The 17,447-nt window shown below is 40.3% G+C and overlaps 1 protein-coding gene across 7 annotated transcripts in view; it reads right to left on the bottom strand.

Moving 5' to 3' along the window:
* N4BP2 (NEDD4 binding protein 2) overlaps positions 1 to 14,509 on the bottom strand; it is a 35,563-nt gene extending 21,054 nt beyond the window's left edge. For 4 of the 7 annotated variants that reach the window (XM_042053814.1, XM_042053815.1, XM_042053816.1 and 1 more), the window contains exons 1-7: positions 10,124 to 13,898; positions 9,662 to 9,834; positions 6,672 to 7,013; positions 3,644 to 4,874; positions 2,704 to 2,828; positions 1,466 to 1,554; positions 411 to 487 (exon numbers count right to left, since the gene is read on the bottom strand). In XM_042053814.1, the coding sequence (XP_041909748.1) occupies positions 411 to 487; positions 1,466 to 1,554; positions 2,704 to 2,828; positions 3,644 to 4,874; positions 6,672 to 6,891 (1,742 nt within the window). In that variant the 5' untranslated portion in view covers positions 6,892 to 7,013; positions 9,662 to 9,834; positions 10,124 to 13,898. Of the gene's footprint in view, positions 1 to 410; positions 488 to 1,465; positions 1,555 to 2,703; positions 2,829 to 3,643; positions 4,875 to 6,671; positions 7,014 to 9,661; positions 9,835 to 10,123; positions 13,966 to 14,469 lie in introns of those variants that run through there. The other 3 variants (XM_042053812.1, XM_042053813.1, XM_042053811.1) reach the window with 3 other exon arrangements.
* Between the last annotated feature and the right edge of the window lie 2,938 nt (positions 14,510 to 17,447).

Below are 17,447 nucleotides of genomic sequence, written 5' to 3' on the forward strand. Positions count from 1 at the left end.
TCTCTCAGGCCATGAGGTATTGATTGCCCTAAATTCAGAGACAGGAGAAACACTTCAACTAAAGCAACAGACCGGGATGCAAAACCAGCCCCAGCCTGACATAATTTTTGCAACCTCAGGAACCCAAAGGAGCAGTCACTATACTTTAAATGCAAAGAACTCTAATAATGAAAATGTCACAATGTCTATTGCTAACAGCACCTTTTGCATGTAACTAAAGTGACAAAAGATCTTGTAATACATACGAAAGTCCGCAAAATATCATCAAAAAAACCAAACTCAGAAGCTACTTATTATCACAAAAATTTTGACAGATATCTTGCTACTTCACTAGCCGTTGTAATAAGCGATACCTTTTTTAAAATCATAGCTTATACCGTCTCATATATTATTTTCCTTTACATTCTTACCTTTCAAGTTCTTTTGGTTTGAACTTCCACCATGTGTCTGGTTCTCGGAACATTACTTTGTATTTGAACTGCTGAGCCTGAGTAAAAGAGACACGAAACAGAACAAGCCACATCACCCATTTCTTATTTCTATGACAAAGCACACAATATGCATAGCTTGCTTCTTCAAAGCTGTTTTTTGTATTTTTTGATACCTATTAAGCATTTGGAATAACATTTTTGTTCAGTGTTTAGTTTATATAAACTGAGATTTTTTAAAACATGTATATGTATCTCTTACTGTAAAATTAAATATGTGTGCCATGATGTGTCTTCTCTGTAGAGTATCTGCTCAAAAGCTGTCAGTTATATGTACTACACTCTCTGCTGTGTTTCTTTAACAGGTAAGGAGAAGTCCCAGATCTACATTATAATACTTTTTCCAACATATTATTTCAGTTAATCAGAACCAATTTCATGAAATAATGCTGCTCTAACAACCAACCAATATGGTCAATGATCAATAGCAAAATATGCTCTAGACTCTGAAAGTGCTGATGCCCATTTAGAAACTATTAAGTGAAAAGCTGTGATCACTTCAACAAAAAGTATTAAGTAAATCTGCAGAACTTCAAGCAAGCTAGCAATATTTGGTAACTCTAGCCTCCAACTGGTATGGGCCTCTACGTCATATTTAGGATGAAGCTGAATTTTTGAGTTTCACGGAGCATCACACATCACTCATTCATTAGCGTTGATTACATTTTTTAAATAGTTTCTAATATAACTGATCATATAGAAGAGGAACAAAATTCCGTTTGCTCAACAGTATTAACTTTTGGCTCCAAGGACAAAAAACTTGGCTTTGGCTTTTGGTAACTAGGCCAGGTTAATGCTCAGATACCCACACAACATGACACTGGGTAACATGATTCCATGCAACACTTTTTTTTTTTTACTCCAGACTTCCTTCTGGAATAGCAGCTAGACTGAGACAGACATTCCCATTTTAAAACATATGTTGTTGCCATGCCAAGCCAATAATCTCTTCACATTGGTCAAATTGTAATACTAACCAGAGTAACATAAGGCTTCATCTCCCATGCTTGTATGTTTGTGTTGTCTATTATTATAGGAGAGATTCTCATTTCAAATGCTTCTTTGGCTGAAAAATATACATGTACAAAACAGTGTGATACAATTAATTTCATTACAATAGGATGAACATAATATTAATACTCATTCTCTGAATTTGTTATATTTTTACATAGATAATCCATAATGATTAACCACTGTGTGAAGAACTCTTGCCATAGCTTGATCTCTTTCAAGGCCCTCTATTTCAGAAATCCCCCCCTCACATGTAAAGCTACTGAGGTATGGCATTAGCTTTTGAATTAATGTATGTATGATAATCAAGGAATGAAAATGCAGATGTAAAATGCACCAAGATGACTAATCAATCAGTAAATTAAACTAAAAAAACTACATGATCACCTTAAAGTGGACTTCTTTGTTGCATACAAAATTCTTGGCTTTATAACAGTCTTAAGATTAGTCCACTCTGTAAACTGTATAAAATATGAAAAACCGAAAGAATTATTGTAATTTAAATACACAGTAATGAAATGTATAGAATCACTAGCTTTGAGACACAGCACCATGTTTCTGTAGCCATGTTACAATTTGTCTGAACAATCACAGTTCTTGTTGAATCCCACATTTATTAATTCATTTCTCCACTGGTAGGAATTTGACAGCAGAAAAGGGATCACGGTTCAAATTTAGCAAGTAAAAGCTTAAAAAGAATTGTTCTATGGTGAGTTTAGCACAAGTCACTGTCAAAAAAAACCCCACCTGATTTTGAAAAGGGGAAAAAAATCATTTATTCTATTCTGCATTTTGTTTAAATTCAACAACAATTTAGTGTACAAGAGAAAAAAAAGATAATGAAGAGCAGGAAGTTATCTGTGTATTATCTGTTTACTGCATATGCATATTATGGATCATCTCAGAAGAAGTATTTCTGGGAGATGGTGTAGGTAACCACTCCAGAAATGGGTCACTACCCAAAATACATACCATGATAAAACCTGAGGATAAAACATACTCTTAACAAAGACACTGGCATTTCTAATTGCAAAACACACAATGAACAGATGACTTCTGAGTTTATGCACATATTCTTTTTCCATACATATTAAAAACTACTTCAGTGATGGCATAAATGCGTATCACGTAACACAGGCATTACAAGACAGGCAGATTTTTAAACAGCACACAAGCACTGAACTGTACATTATTTGTATCTCACCTCGTTTCCTGTTCCAGTCATGTGCTTCCCCTAAGCAATCAGGATCATAATGGTATTGTCCATGTTTGTAAAAGTAATCATCAGTACTGAGAATGATTCCACCTGGATTATCCTCAAGCAAATTCCTGTGAAAGATCAAGAAATAAACAGCTTTTTCCCCTTCTCGTCCCAGGCTCCAATATCTACTACCATACATACTTTTTTTTAGTCTCTTGCACAAAACCAAAATTATTTAGAATGGAAGCAGCAAATTTAGGTAAGAGAAAATAAAAATCAACCTCCAAGCAAATATGATCTATAATAATCTCCCTCCTTTTTTTCCAAAGGCTGAAGATTATCTAGAGGAGAGACCTGATATAGTTTCCCTACAAGTCTCTCATTTCAAAACAAGGGAGGTATTTTTCCATCTACATGTAGTGACATACTTTCTCACTGACAAATACCCTGTTTTAGTCGCATCAAATGTTTCAGGTGTCAGTCAAAGGAGTCAAAGTTCAGTTTAGACTTTTAGAGAGTAAGGAAAGAAATCAAGAATTCCCCCCAAGAAGCTTCACATATACAAAAGAAGTCACACAGTGAAAGGGGAATTTCTGCCTGTAAAGAGCTGGCATATTTCCATTAGTGTTATTCAGAGGAAACAGTAGAAATGAACTGCGACTGAATACAGCAGACCTAACACTACAGCAATGATGCTCTGCTGACAAACTCCTTTGTTCAGTGATAGAAGTTAAAGCTCATCACTCCTATTTCAATTTCCACTAGAGGTCAAGGACCTGCAAGCAGCTCGGCTCTTAGCAATTATTATTACTCATTACACTGCATGTACTGTGTACCTGGCAATTTGGGTTTACACTATTTACAAGTGTCAGAAAATTCTCTGCCTGTGCTAAATCCTGTACATGATTAATTTTTTTAGAAGCTCACAATATAAATGTTCTACCTTGCCAAATATGATTTTCCTGATCCCGGAACACCTCTGAGAAGAACAAGTACTTGACCTATAAGATGCATCTTTTTTCTCATCATGTGACAAACACGTGGTTGCTGTGCTTGCGAGAGGCTCAATTTTGAGTTTCTATCTTGATTTCCCCATACCTTCAGAGAAGGGTTTCCATCCCAGGCATTTGCAACCACTGGGGAGGAGAGAAAAAGTCCTTTTTCCGAAGTTCTACAGTCAGAAATAGGTCTCCACTGCCCTGGACTGGCAGCCACAGGAATTACAAAGCTGTGACTTCCACTGGATGGATAAAACACAGGAGCCATGAGATTCCAGTGTCGCTGAGATTGACCTGATGGTGTAGAAAAATTTAATTTATAACCCTGCTGAGTTTGCTGAGTATCTGCAGGTTTTTGTGTTTTGAAACTGGATGTTTCAGGAGAGATATATGCCTCTGGAAGAGAAGCAGTCTGGTAGCTGCTAAAGGCAGTCACTGCATCTTCGTGTTGCTCCATGCACCTTGAATTAGAATCTCCTGTAACAGCTACTCCAAGTTCCATAGATCTTTGGGAGGACCCACCATAAGCAGCAGTCACACTACTTTGATCTAAAACAGTATCTTGTGTCTGATCAGAATTTTCACATGATATTTCTCCATTTGATTGTTTATATACTTCTGAAGCTACATCATGTTCAGCATGTATTTCCAACAAACCAGGATCTTCCAGTATCTGTGCAAAAGTGTCTGATGCAGATGGTGAGCTTGTCTGGATGCTCAGCTGCCTCACCGGCAGCTGGGAACAGCAGAAGTTTTCTAAAACCTCATTATTTGTCTCTGCTTGCTGTGGAAAAAGTACGACATTGCAAACCGAATCAGATTTTTCCCACTCGGGAAATTCGGTAAAACCATCATGTTCCACAGGGTGCTCATGTACTATTTGGTCATTTGCAGAATTAGGCAATTCATTGCTCAAACTGTAACTCTGAAAGGCAGTTTCTATTAAGGAATTCAGTTCTTCAGTCAGCTGCACACCAGGTGACAGAATAGTTTCTATTGCTGCTCCAGAACTACTATGTGCTGCAGTACTTTCCCCCATTCTTTCATTTGCAACAGATCTTTGCTGATTTACAAGAGGTAATGATGATGATGCTAAATCAAAACCCAAGGTTTTTGAAGATGCTACTCCTTTGGCGTGGGTGGACAGCTCTAGAAGATGATCCATAGCATTTTCTACTGTTGGGTAAGATAAACAGAATACAGCATGGTCAGCTAATGACATACATGCAATTTTTTACTTGAAAAGCATTTATTACAACTAAAGAAACAACCAAAAACAGTTCAGCAATTCATCTTTAAACATAGCTTCTGAAACTCCCTTGATCCATTTCTCATTAGAAGTAAGGGCAGAACTCAATACAGACATATTGAAAAATAACAACCTAGTAAACTTAAAAATTACTAAGGAAATACTGTCTAATACTAATTTTAACTGGAAAAGATATCAGAACTGCATGTTTAAATGGATACTTATTTCTAATCTATCTCATATAGGTGAAATAGTGTAAAATGAACAAAAAACTCTACAAAGGATGAGAGATAGAAGTATGCAAAGTATGTTCACTAGGGCCCACTTAAAAATGTCCTATCTAATAGAGCCTGAAAAATCCAGTATCTGCATTAATTCTTCGTAAAGCCACTAAATGGAGCAGAGGGTACCAGGGATCAACTTGAAAAAAATGAAAAGCTGGCAGAAACATCATCTGAGCCCTAAAGCTAAGCTTGTTTTCCTCAAAGACAGTGTACCAAAAAATTCATTTAAGTATGACTCTGTCTGCACGTATTAAACAAAACCTTTGTCATCCTTCCAGCTTCTCTACTGTATGAAAACAACTTACTAGCACTCAAACATGCTAACTTTCCCATTTTTAAACTACTGTTAACAGTACAAGACTATGAACTCTACCTGTTTACTGAATTCTCCAATAAGCTTTAGATAAAACTGTTATGATGATAGAGGTGAATCTTATTAAGAGTTTGAAGCATGAATCAGTAATTCCATCAAATTTAATTTCAAAATGAGCAACAATCGTAACAGCACTTCCACATTTGTTATGAAGTTATAAACTCTGTACAATTTAGGCAATAAAAAGAGTCCTTTTAATGGCTACCTAGCTTTCATACATATAAAAAAATGCCAAAATCTACCTTCTTCGCAAATATTCTTACAATAATCTCAATTAATCACACCTGATCATATGAATACAGATTGGTTAAAATGCTCCATATATGGCTTATTCCCCGACAAGTAACTCCTCAGACACTGCTATCCAGTACCTCATGCGGTACTTTTATCATAAGCAAGTGAACTTGCATATAGAAGAATTTTAAAACCACAAAAGAATGGGAGGGACTGGGCATAAATATGAAAATAGTCTGCCAGCAGAGGTGGATATGTAGGTCAGCAGAATGCAGAGAAAGAAACACAGTTCAAGCAAGCCTGCAGAGAAGTCAATACGGCAAACAGAATTTATCCTGCAGAAACTAATCCTCAGTGGACACGACAAGATGACAATGCAAAATAAAAGCGAAACAAAAGCTCAGTTCAAGTATTTAAGGAAAAGCAAATGCTGCCAGGGCCATATACGGCATACCATCAAAAAATTGTGATCTAGAACATAAAATACCCTCCTGCAGAAACAGCTTAGGTATCTTGCAGATATGGCACAGAAACTAATTGGAAAAACCAGATTCTCCTCACAACTCCACCACTACCTGCTCAGTGTCACAGAACAATCCACTCTAAACAGCACCTCCATGTATGGAGCACACTTCTCCATTTACCAGCCTCACAGAAACATTGTTAAACTTGGAGAATCTTACATGGTTGTAAAATTTCAAAATGTTATTACTCACCTACTCATTAAACTCACAAATATGCTTGCAACACCCACACCAACTTTCCTGGAGTTACACTAGTTAAGAACTATCTGCACATGAAACAAAACTTACTGTCAGCTGTACATTATTTACCTTTAAAATCACATTCAGACAGAACCATATAAACCACACTAGGATCTAGGTCAGAAAACATCTCTGACATGTTATTGAAGAGCTCTTCCTTATTGACATAATGCACTGCTTGTGCCACTAAGTGGCTTGGGTCCCCTTGGGATACAGCAACAGCAGCAGTTCCATCAGAATTGCCATTCTTCTGAGAAGGACTCCCACCAGTTTTCCTTTTACGTGGCATTTTGTTTTCTAATACCCAGCGTGCTTTTGTTCTGGTTTGTTCACATGGGGCTGACAGCACCAAGCTTAAAAATCACAAAAAAAGCTCTCCTGACTGGGGTAGACCAAACAGAAATAACAGACCTGGAATAAAAAAGAAACAACAAAATTTTAATAAAATACACAACCACATTTTTGTGTCTTCTATTTAGATAGCTGAAAGATAAAAAAAAAACCCAGAAGCATACAGGAAAGCATTTTCTAGATGTCTGTCTTGTATCTTTTCAAATGGCTGACAGCTAGAGCAGCCTTATTTTCCAGTTAACTAGACACTGAATCTGCATCTGGAAGAGAGGACAAATAAAATGTAGCTTAAAAGAGAAATCCAGAAAGGTAAAGTTTGCAGTGCCAGGCAGCCAGTTCACAAATAATTCTCTGCTACTGATGACCAGTTAACATTATGGACCATTGACATTCTGTTAACATTCAGAAAGGACTCCCCTTAAAAAAGTACTGGAAGACATTAACAGTTGCCAAATCTTCCAAGTCTTTCATGACTTCCCCCCATCCACAATATTTTAAGAATAAACAGGAGTTCTTCAGTGTTCAAACACTGGCAGAGAGGTTGTGGAGTCTGCAACCCCACATATTCTCAAAACCTGGTCAAACAGCCCTGCTTGAACCGGGCTGTTTCGGAGCTTGGGTAACCTACTTCAGGCACTCCTGTGTGACTTGATTGCTGGGTTGAACCAAGCGACATCCAGAAGTGCCTCAGCTTGTGTGGAGTTTTTTTTAATTGTTAAAAACATTTTACAGCTGTATAAACCATAAAGCAAGAAGAGGCTTCTGTCCGGAAGTGTCCACACTTATGCCATGAAGCCTTTGAATACATTGAGTTGAAACATTATGCCACTTACAATAACTGCATTAATCTTTTAGAGAATTAATACTGCATTAATCTTGTAGAGAAAAGGAAAGAAATTATTAATTGAAATACAGGCATGGAGTGGGGCATGGTCTCCCTTTTTTCCTTATATCAATATCAAAGCTCTGTTGAGTTCTAGTGATGATCATAATAAACCAAATTATATTTCTTACCAATAATTATTCAGAAGACTAGAAAACCTTAGTAAGGCTCAGAAATCTGGAATTAATTACAGCAAAGAGTCACTATTTACCAATAACAGTTACTGAGCAGGCCATAAAATACCTGTTTTTACGTAAAGCAGGTATTGTGCCAGTGATGATCAATTCAACGTGTGCAGATAGATCAATGGCAGCACTTCCATTTTCACTTACTCCTTCCCTCCCTGGATCACTGGCACACAAACGACAATGCCAGATTCAAACAGCACTTCTCCATTATCCTCTATCAATCTCTTCCAGCAAGCAAGAGATGGAACATTCAGCAGAATGTGGATTGTTACGTTCTCAAGTCATAGAAATTTATGAAAGCAAATCAGACAACTCTAGGATCCCAGGAGTTTCTATCATGTGTATATGTACTTTAAACAGACAAACGAGACGGATGTCTGAAACAATGAAGAGGTCAAGGAAGTCTGAAATGCATGACTATGAAAACAATACACAGGAAAAGGAAGAAGCAGACTTCCAAAAATAAAGGAGAAAACATAGTGGAAAATGCAGACTGACAAGTGCAGCTGGTTTTTTCTTCACACTTATTTTGGTTCACCTCTCTGATTAGCCATCCTTACATCATTCTTTACTGTCATGAAGTATTATCCAACAATCAAAATAAAAGTTACAGCAAGTCTTGTTTTTCAAACTTCTGTATCTAATTGATTCATCCTCTAGCCAGTAGAAAAGGTTGTCCTAACTTAAACAATGTTGACAGTGCTAAAAACTGTGATTGTTCCTCAGTAAAAGAGGTTCAGTGACAAAAGAAAAATCCTGCAAGAGAGAAAAGTTGTTCATGCACCTTGATATTACCGTGCAGCAATAGACTTTAAGCAGAACACTTCGAGTGTTGTCAGTGTTTGAATCCAGCTCTCTTATAATGATCAATCCTGTAAGGACATGCTGAAATATGTGGTCTGACTGCAAGTCCTATTACACATAACATCTCAAGTATAGGAAGAGAAGCAAACAGGTAGTATTCAAGAGGAGGCAGAACACACATAACACTGGAAGAAAAATACTAAATGACTGTCATATTCATAATAATAAAAAAAGTATTCACAAAACTCTTTAAATCAAAGAGATTGCATTAGGAAACCATCAGCAGTAAATATAAGTTTTCCAAGTCATTACAAGGCGTTATTTTTTAAGCAAACAGACCAGAGAAGTATTCTAACCAATACTCAATGTTTACTAAAGACATTAAGCAGCGTAAGACTTCTGGTTTAACTGTGACCAAGTTCAAATGGCAAATTTGAATCACTATTACTTCTCTTCATTTTTTTAAGGACAGAGGAAGTCTCCAGCCTTGACACAATGCAGGAGTCAAACAATATGAACAAAGCTGCCCGATCCGTATATGTTTTTAAATTTCTCTGAATACTTTAAGGTAGTTAACTCCATACATATAAAAGACGTTGATTTGGTTTTGGTTGGTTGGGGGTGGCGACAGCTTTTTAGTTTAGTTTGCTTTTGGGGTTTTTGAACAATTTCTTAATTTCAAACTATATAAAATATTTATCACATAATGTCCACGAGAATCTTCTCGCTTTAAAAAAAAAACCAAACCAACACATGTACATTTATACTTACATGCTGGGACTGGAAAAAATCTATTTGTAATACATATAAAATAGCAATGGCATAGAACTTACATTTTTAGCTTCACTGAGTTGCCCCACAGTATGTCCTTTCTCATCTTTCCAAAACCACCACTGATGGCATATTTAATAAAGATCTGCTGTTAAAAACTATAATACACTCTTCTGTCAGGAAACCATACTTTCTAACATACAGATTGGATGTCAGCAGAAGTGGATGTGTCCTCCTGACAGAGGAATAACCAGAATACAAATCAAAATTTGTATTTTGCTTACTTTAAGCAAAGTTTTAACACTGAGTAATACATTTAATTGGTTTGAGTAGATTAAGCACAGCTAACATCTTAAATAAGTACCCAACATATCAAGCTAAGCACAACTGTAAATTTTCCTAAGGATAAGAACACCTACTTGATTTCAGTTTTAGATGATTTCCTATCTAAAAAAGCTGACTTCATCAGGTAAAGAAATAACACAGCAGCAGAATTAGTTAGAAATAAACATAAATTTCCTCACTTGTCATTCCACTTGGTTCTTCACCACAGTTCTTAACCATCTTGAAAAGGTCTACATATCCATGCTGGTCAAGACTAGATTCATTCCATCATGTGGGAAATTAGGCAAATAAAACCTGGTACATCAAAATAAGATTATGTTACTTACACCACTTATTTGTAATGCTCTACTGATGCTAAAGAACTGCACTTCCGTTCATCAAACCATCTGCCAACTCCTAATCCATTGTGTACATACCAAAGATGTTAGTTCTACTCAGTGTGACTTAATTCCAGTGTACATATTAACCTACAGCTCACTCTCCACAAGTCTTGTGCTTCCAAACAAACTTAAATCCCAAACAAACAGCAATAAAACCACCAAACAAAATAAAACAACAACAACGAAAACCCCCCCACAAAAAACCACCAAAACCAAAACCAAAAGGAACATGTACACCTAAATTACGTAAAGAATTTGGAACAACTATTCTGTCACATTCCTAACATGACAAGTTGATGGTTCAAATAATCTTCAAAAGAAATGGAGATACCCATCTCACATTTTACATCTAACCTCATTCCACTGCTCCAAAGCATTAAAAACTGTCAAAATATACAAATCACACTTCACTTAAGCAAGAACTTGATAGTGAGAAACCAAATTTACAAAATAAAGGACATGCTGCAGACATAGAAAATTATTCACCTGAAAAAAAGTGACTTCAGAAAAACCATGCCAGAAAAACCTGAAAAGCCATTCAATGATTTTAGAGAACAACCTTTTAAAGGTCATTTCCACATTTGTTCATTTGCACTTTGAGGTTTCCTGAACAGAGGAAAACAAGTATTGAAATACAAGCACAAGAGGAAAAGCAGCCAATGAAATCAAACTGAGACCAATTCATTTGACTTTCTAGCTGCATTTATAAAACAAGAAGCTTTTCTTTTTTGGACAATGTTTGAGTCCCCCTTCTAAAAACCAGAAGGTAAAAAAGGAAATGTCTTCTAGCAGATTTTTCTTAATAAGTGTAGGAGTAGCAAAGGAGATGGTTTGGGAGCCTTTTGCATTCTTCCATTTCTGCCAGCAGTCAACAATGAACAGGGCACTTTGTTATTCAAAGTGAAAATCTATAGCCAGCTAAAGACAGTGCTTCTGGAAATACTTCAAGGATCTCTTATACTCTTTCCTTCTTCCACTCCATGTTATTCCTACTGGTTGCTCCAAGGTCTTGTGCTAGTTCAACAGCTTTAACACAGGTCCTCCTTTTTCATATCAAATTCAGCTGAAGTGCAAAACACTGACAAATAGGTCTGATTCCTAATTAACTTGCATATGGTTGCTTTATTCAATCTGTTCTGCCAGGATTTTTTTCCACTTTTGTGATTTTGAAGTCTGGCCCAGGTCATACAGATACTTTTGAAGCTGCTGCAAAAAGTAAGTATTCCTTTGAGTACAAAACAAAAACTTCATCCAACTACACACACCACTCAAGAGCACAAAACCAGCACAAATTCATCTGAAGTAGATGCTTATGAAGCAAACACAACCTGCAGGAAGAAGAGAGCCCTGTTTGCTAGGAAGGACTCAAAAGCTGTTCTGCACATGCCACGTCAGGAGGAGAAGTCAACCTGCAGTGGCAGTCAGCTAGTGCTTGACAGGTGACAGAAGCTGTCAAACTCCACATCACGGAGTTTCCTTTCAAGCCACGAAGCTGATCTTGCTAGAGGCCCTCCACAGAGCACAAGCTCCCAGAAACGGACAGGCAAATCTGCTGGATGTACATGATTAAAGCAGTGATGCAGGAGGAGGAAAGCCACCAGTGAGTGCATTCTCCACCACCAGGTCTGCTTGAAAGGAACTACTTTTGTAGCCACCTTCCTTTTGCTGTGTGCTGAAGGACAAAGCTTGGATTTTGGCAAAAAAACCCAAGAGGACATAGTATTATGAAGAGTGTGATATGCAGCATGACAAACTAGAAAAAAAAAAACCAACCAGTTTTTCTCCTTGTTTAGGTGGAAAGGTTGTTGCTTGGGTGTTTTCTGGTTTTTTGTTTGTTTTTGTTTGGGGGGTTTTGGGGTTTTTTTGTTTTGCATTTGTGGGCTTTTTTCAGAACAGTATCTGCAAAATGTCTTTCCACCTCTAGGGAAGTTTAGAGATATTTGATCCTTTAATAGCTTCCCTCCTACATCCTTCTCCCATACAACTCACAGCCCTCTAAAGCATGCTGAAGAAAGGGTTTCCCATGGCAAATTCAGCTTTGAGGAGAGACCTTCCAGGATGCAGAGCTCTTGGGCTACCTGGGCTGTCCCCCAGTGAAGACTCCACACAGCCCAGCTGTGTTGCTGTGACCTATGCCCGACCTCCAGAGCAATGCCGCAGGCTGAAACGAAGATGAAACTTGTGGTAATGCTGAAGCTTCTGCAATTCCACACCTAACATCAGTACTACTGCTTAAGATTTTATTCATACTCCGCATTATAAATCACAGAGAGGTATTTGGAAAGAGGAAAGAAAAGTCCGGCAGCCCTGGAGCTGCAACTTGCCCACACCATGCTTCCAGAGACTACTCAAAACTCAGCCTTATTCAATTCTGACAGGCAGGATAACTGACAGCTAATTAATGCCCTACTGACGCTTTTAGAGTAGCAGAGCCTCTGTGACGAAAAACAAAGGCAGCAACTTCTTAAAATTAAAGGACTATTATTTTTAATGGAGTTCTTCTGCATGTGAATTTAACTCTGTAAACATTCCTGAAATAATAATTTGACTATGTCAGCCACTTAGCACAGACTACAGATCAGTACACAGGTAGGAGTGAAAGACGAGACTGCGCAACACCTCAGACCAACAACCCCCTAAGTCCCTAATGCAACATTTTTATATTCCCTCTGTATCAGTGGCTTCCCCAGATGAAATGCATTAATCTTAAAGTTTTTTTTTTTTTAAAGTGCAAACAAGGCAACAAGAAATAGAGGGCAACTCCACAGCTAAAACGAAACAAAAACCAAGACACAGTAAGAAAAAGCCTATTAAAAAATAAAATACAGGATTTTAAGATGTGCTCTGATGCTGTTAAATTTCCCCCACTAGCTCTTCACATCGTCTAGAGGAACCCAAACTGCTAACACGTGCTGCAACCATGTGACACTGGTTGTGACACAGCAAGCCCTGTCCTAGTCAGGGTGACTGTGCCGGGAAGAATGAGGGTTAAAACTTTCAACGTTACAAGCCTATACCATATTTAACTTTTCTGCCTTTCTGTAATTTTCTCCGTTTATATTTCAATCGTTGGCTCTCAAATCACAACTAAAGACAAATTATCTAAAATTTTGCTCCTTTTGGAGTTCTTTTGCTTAAGTTCTATATGAGTTATTCTCAACTTTTCACTGTAAGGTTCTACTGCAAGACTAAGATACAGACTAAACTTTGTCAAGGCACTGTATAAAACAGCATTTAAGTATCTCTTAACAGTCACACCATCCTTAGTCTTTCAGTACAGGAGTTAAGAAAAGTACTAGTAAATATGTACTTTTTTGCCCGCTTTTGAAGTCAGGCTCCTCCAGAGCCCCAGTGACCTTATGGTACTTGATCAACAAAACTGCAAATCCTGTCCAAAGAACGAAGAGATACTATGCTTCAGGAGATCACAAACAACCTCACGAAAAACACGTTTCAGCGGTTCTCGGCTGTTAAGAACGAACAAGCTCTTAGAGTACTTAGAATCTTTTGACTTCATTTTGAACGGGGCGAATTTATCTCGCGGGGCTCTATTCTTCATGAGATGAAGCTCACGAGCACTCCACACTGTCTGCTGCAGGGCAGGCGGCCGAAGCATTTCCACCGACTCGCTAGCCCTGACCCTTCCTTCAGCGGCCACAGCTGCCGGCAGGGCAGAAGTTGGGATTTCTGCAGAAGGCCGGCCACCAATTCGGTGACGGGCGAGGAGGCGCCGCGGGTGGAGGGGACAGGCCGCCAGCACCGCGGCGCTCATCACAGCGGCGGGGAAGGCCACAGGAAGAGCAGGCCCGAGCGGCGGCACCAGCCCGGCGGCGGAGGGGCCCGCCCGCGACCACACTGCCCCGGCCGCTTCTCGCCAGCGACAACCCGAGCCCACGGCCCGGCCGCGGGCGGGCGGTCAAGCCGCGCAGCCCCCTCCCCGCCGCCTCCCCTCCGACCCGCAGGCAACTCCTCTGCAGTGACGCCGGGGACGGGCCCCCCGGCCCCGCTGCCATACGGGACGCGCCGCGGAGGCCGCCCACTTCCCGCCCCCGGGAGACCGCGGCGAACAGGTCCGCGCCCTATCGGCAGCGGGGGGAGGGCGAAGCTCCTCCCCAGCCCCGCCGCCAGACCCCGCCGGCCGTTACCTCGCTCGGCTCGGCTCGGCTCGGCTCGGCTCGCTCGCTGCCGCCGGCGGCGGGCGCGGGGCTGCGGCCGCGGGGCTGTGGGCGCGGGAAGGGGAGGCTCGGGTGGGGCGTGCGCCGCGGGCACACAGCGCCGCTCACCGGCCGCCCAAGGGAGCGCAGCCCGGGAGGAGGTGCCGCACCGCCCCCGCCCCTTCCCCTGCCCGCCCGGGGCCCACGGTCCCGCCCCAGCCGGCTGAGGGCTGAGGGCAGCTCCGCCCCGGAAACCGGCTGGAAACTAGCGTGGGAGGGAGGGCAGAGCGGCGGTGGGAGCTGCAGTGCTGGATATGGTACAGGGGGGTGAGGTCAGGAACAGCGGGGGGTCCCCGAAAGCTAGCAGGGTGATGTGTCTCAGCTGTGTAGTGAGAGGTTTCACACTTGTAACAGAAAGCATCAGTGTTTAGTTTCTGCCGCTCCTGCCCTGTTTTACTAAGCAATTTTTAGCGTTGAGGAGAGATAGGTCCCATAGTCTGGAATGATCCCGTGGGTCTGTAGGCTGATACTGAAGGGGAACTGGCATGTAAACGGCGGACGAGACTGAGAGTTTTAAGGAAACTGAGGACTGTCTGCTGGGATCTGGCGTCAATGATTGCTGTGGAAGTTATTAACTGCAACGGAGCAGCTGATTAGGAGGAGAGGTCTTCATTATCTGCAACAAGCAATGGACACTTGATGTGGAGATGGACAGTGGAAGATTATAGGCAGAAAGAAAAGAGATCTGCTCTTGACGGACTGAGATGATGATAAGTAGCCCTGAATTAGAACTGCTGTGAAGTCACCATGAAAGGTGACTAAGTATCTGAACAAGAGTTTTGAATTTATTGACACGTGTTGATACACAAGGTGCAAAAGAGTTTTAGGGGCAGAGCTCTTCAAATAAAATTATTAAAAAAAACAATAACAAAAAACCCAAACAACACTCAAGATGGTTCTAACTGGGAGAACTTTTCTGTAGTTTTTATAGAAGTTCGTTGATCTGAGAAATTTCACAGTCACCAAATGGGCTTTAGAATATAGTTGGAAAATTACATATGAAGTTTATGCGTTACTGGTGTCTGAGAATAGGACTTCATTACAGTGCCATAGGCATCCTTGTCAGCTCTGTCTCCCTGCCTGTCCCAGCAAGATAAGAGGCAGGGTCTCCACTACTTCATGCTTGTACATCCAGTTCTCAGGAGATGGACTTCTATGCCCCATTGTCTTGAGATACCTCCCTGCCAGATGGAGGCAGCCACCTCCCATCAGGGCACAACGCCTCAGAAGGACATTTGCTGGGGGTGTCCTGCTGTGAACCTCCTAGGGAACAGAAATGGGACACTCCCGTGAAAGGGGAGAAGCATTTTCCCTCCTGACAGGATGTCATGACCCACTTGGAAAAGTTCTTTATAACTTCTCATCACGATGAACAAATTCATCACCAAATTCAAACTCCAATTCATGTGTCAGGGAACTCTTATGTCTTACTGTATAATCATCTTAACTCCATCAAATAGTCCACTATTTAGTCTCAAAAGTGTCGGCTAACGAGCCCTTTACTTTTACAACAAACTTCAACAAGCTGCTAACTCCCACAACAAACTTCAGGGCTAACAAGGTCACAATTTAATATGCTCCCAGTCCTAACAACATTTCAGGTTCCCTGGTAAGAGAGGGGAAAGAGTTCCCTGGGGGTAAGAGAGGAGGGAGAGACAGACTAATCCACTTCTTTTTATAGTTTATCTTGTACACATGTCTTACGTAAAACAGATTTTTGCACCATTTCGTTCATGCATGCAATAGTCAGCCCTTTAGAGCCCTCCAGGAAATGAGGTCTGTGGTGATCCTGGAGCTCCTTGTAGTGAGGTGCCCTGTAGTGAGATACTCAACCCCCGTCTTGATGCAGGCACACTGAGCATGAGTCTCAAGTCAGAAAAGAAAGTTGTCTCTGTACAGCACAGCCCCACCTCCAAAGGACCCTCTTTTATAGTCACAACTTTCCTGTCAAAACAGTCAGAATGTTTGAGGCAAAACATGCTTACATGCTTATGTCTGGTCCTCCACAAGGGGAGCAAGGTTGTCTCCCATCCCACAGATCCCTCATAGTGTGATTCACCCCATTCAAAGGAGGTGGCATCCCTGAGACTCATTTGTCCTTCATTTTCTTTCAAAGAGGGAAACATGGAAGACGTGGCCTTCAGCAGACTAGTAAAGTTCTGCTTATTTAGCACCTTATCTTAGATGCTTCACAAGAAAGACCAAGAAGTCACAGCCAGCTTGGTGTCTCAATTACAGGTATTCCCATTCTGGTTTCTTAAGGGCCTGGAAAGCCTCCTCCTGCCACCAGGACCTAACTGTTTCCATTATAGATGTAATTTTTAATTTTAATGCCAATAATGAATAAGCAGGTGCAAAAATAATAGCTAGTTTTAGGGTGAGCTACGTACATATGGGTAGCTCACCATAGTTGTCCTGTGAAAACTGCAGAAGGCTGCTTGGGGTAATTTGTCTAGAGCTCGTAGCGATCACAATCCCAAAGTGCTGGCTATTTGGTAGCACAGCAACAGAAAGGTAAATTAGTTTTTTATGTAGGATTACTCAGTGTATGTATTCCTCAATAAAAGTAATGTAAAAAAATTTGAAATTCGTATTCAAAACATTTAATGTTTTAGGAAATAAATTGATCTAGGCATGGCTAGTTTGCCTGTGACTTTGCCACTTCAGTACTTACCTTGTAGCTATATAGTGTGCGATATTTAAATAAACAAGAACATTTATACTTCTAATACAATACATAAAGCCTATACATACTCATCCAAAGGATGTGCTCATAAGCCTCAAAAAAGCTGTCTCTTGCCATGGCTCACAAAAGCAAAAGAAAGAATTACTCACTACACTGCTATTGTACGTGTCAAAAAGTCTGGAGGAAAATTTGCCTTGATTGGAATTTGTGTGTGCGTGTGGTG

The sequence above is a fragment of the Corvus kubaryi genome, unplaced genomic scaffold (genome assembly GCF_017639235.1).
Source record: "Corvus kubaryi isolate FWS band 111438036 unplaced genomic scaffold, C.kubaryi_AGA036_p1.0 split1-131, whole genome shotgun sequence".
NCBI lineage: Eukaryota > Metazoa > Chordata > Aves > Passeriformes > Corvidae > Corvus > Corvus kubaryi.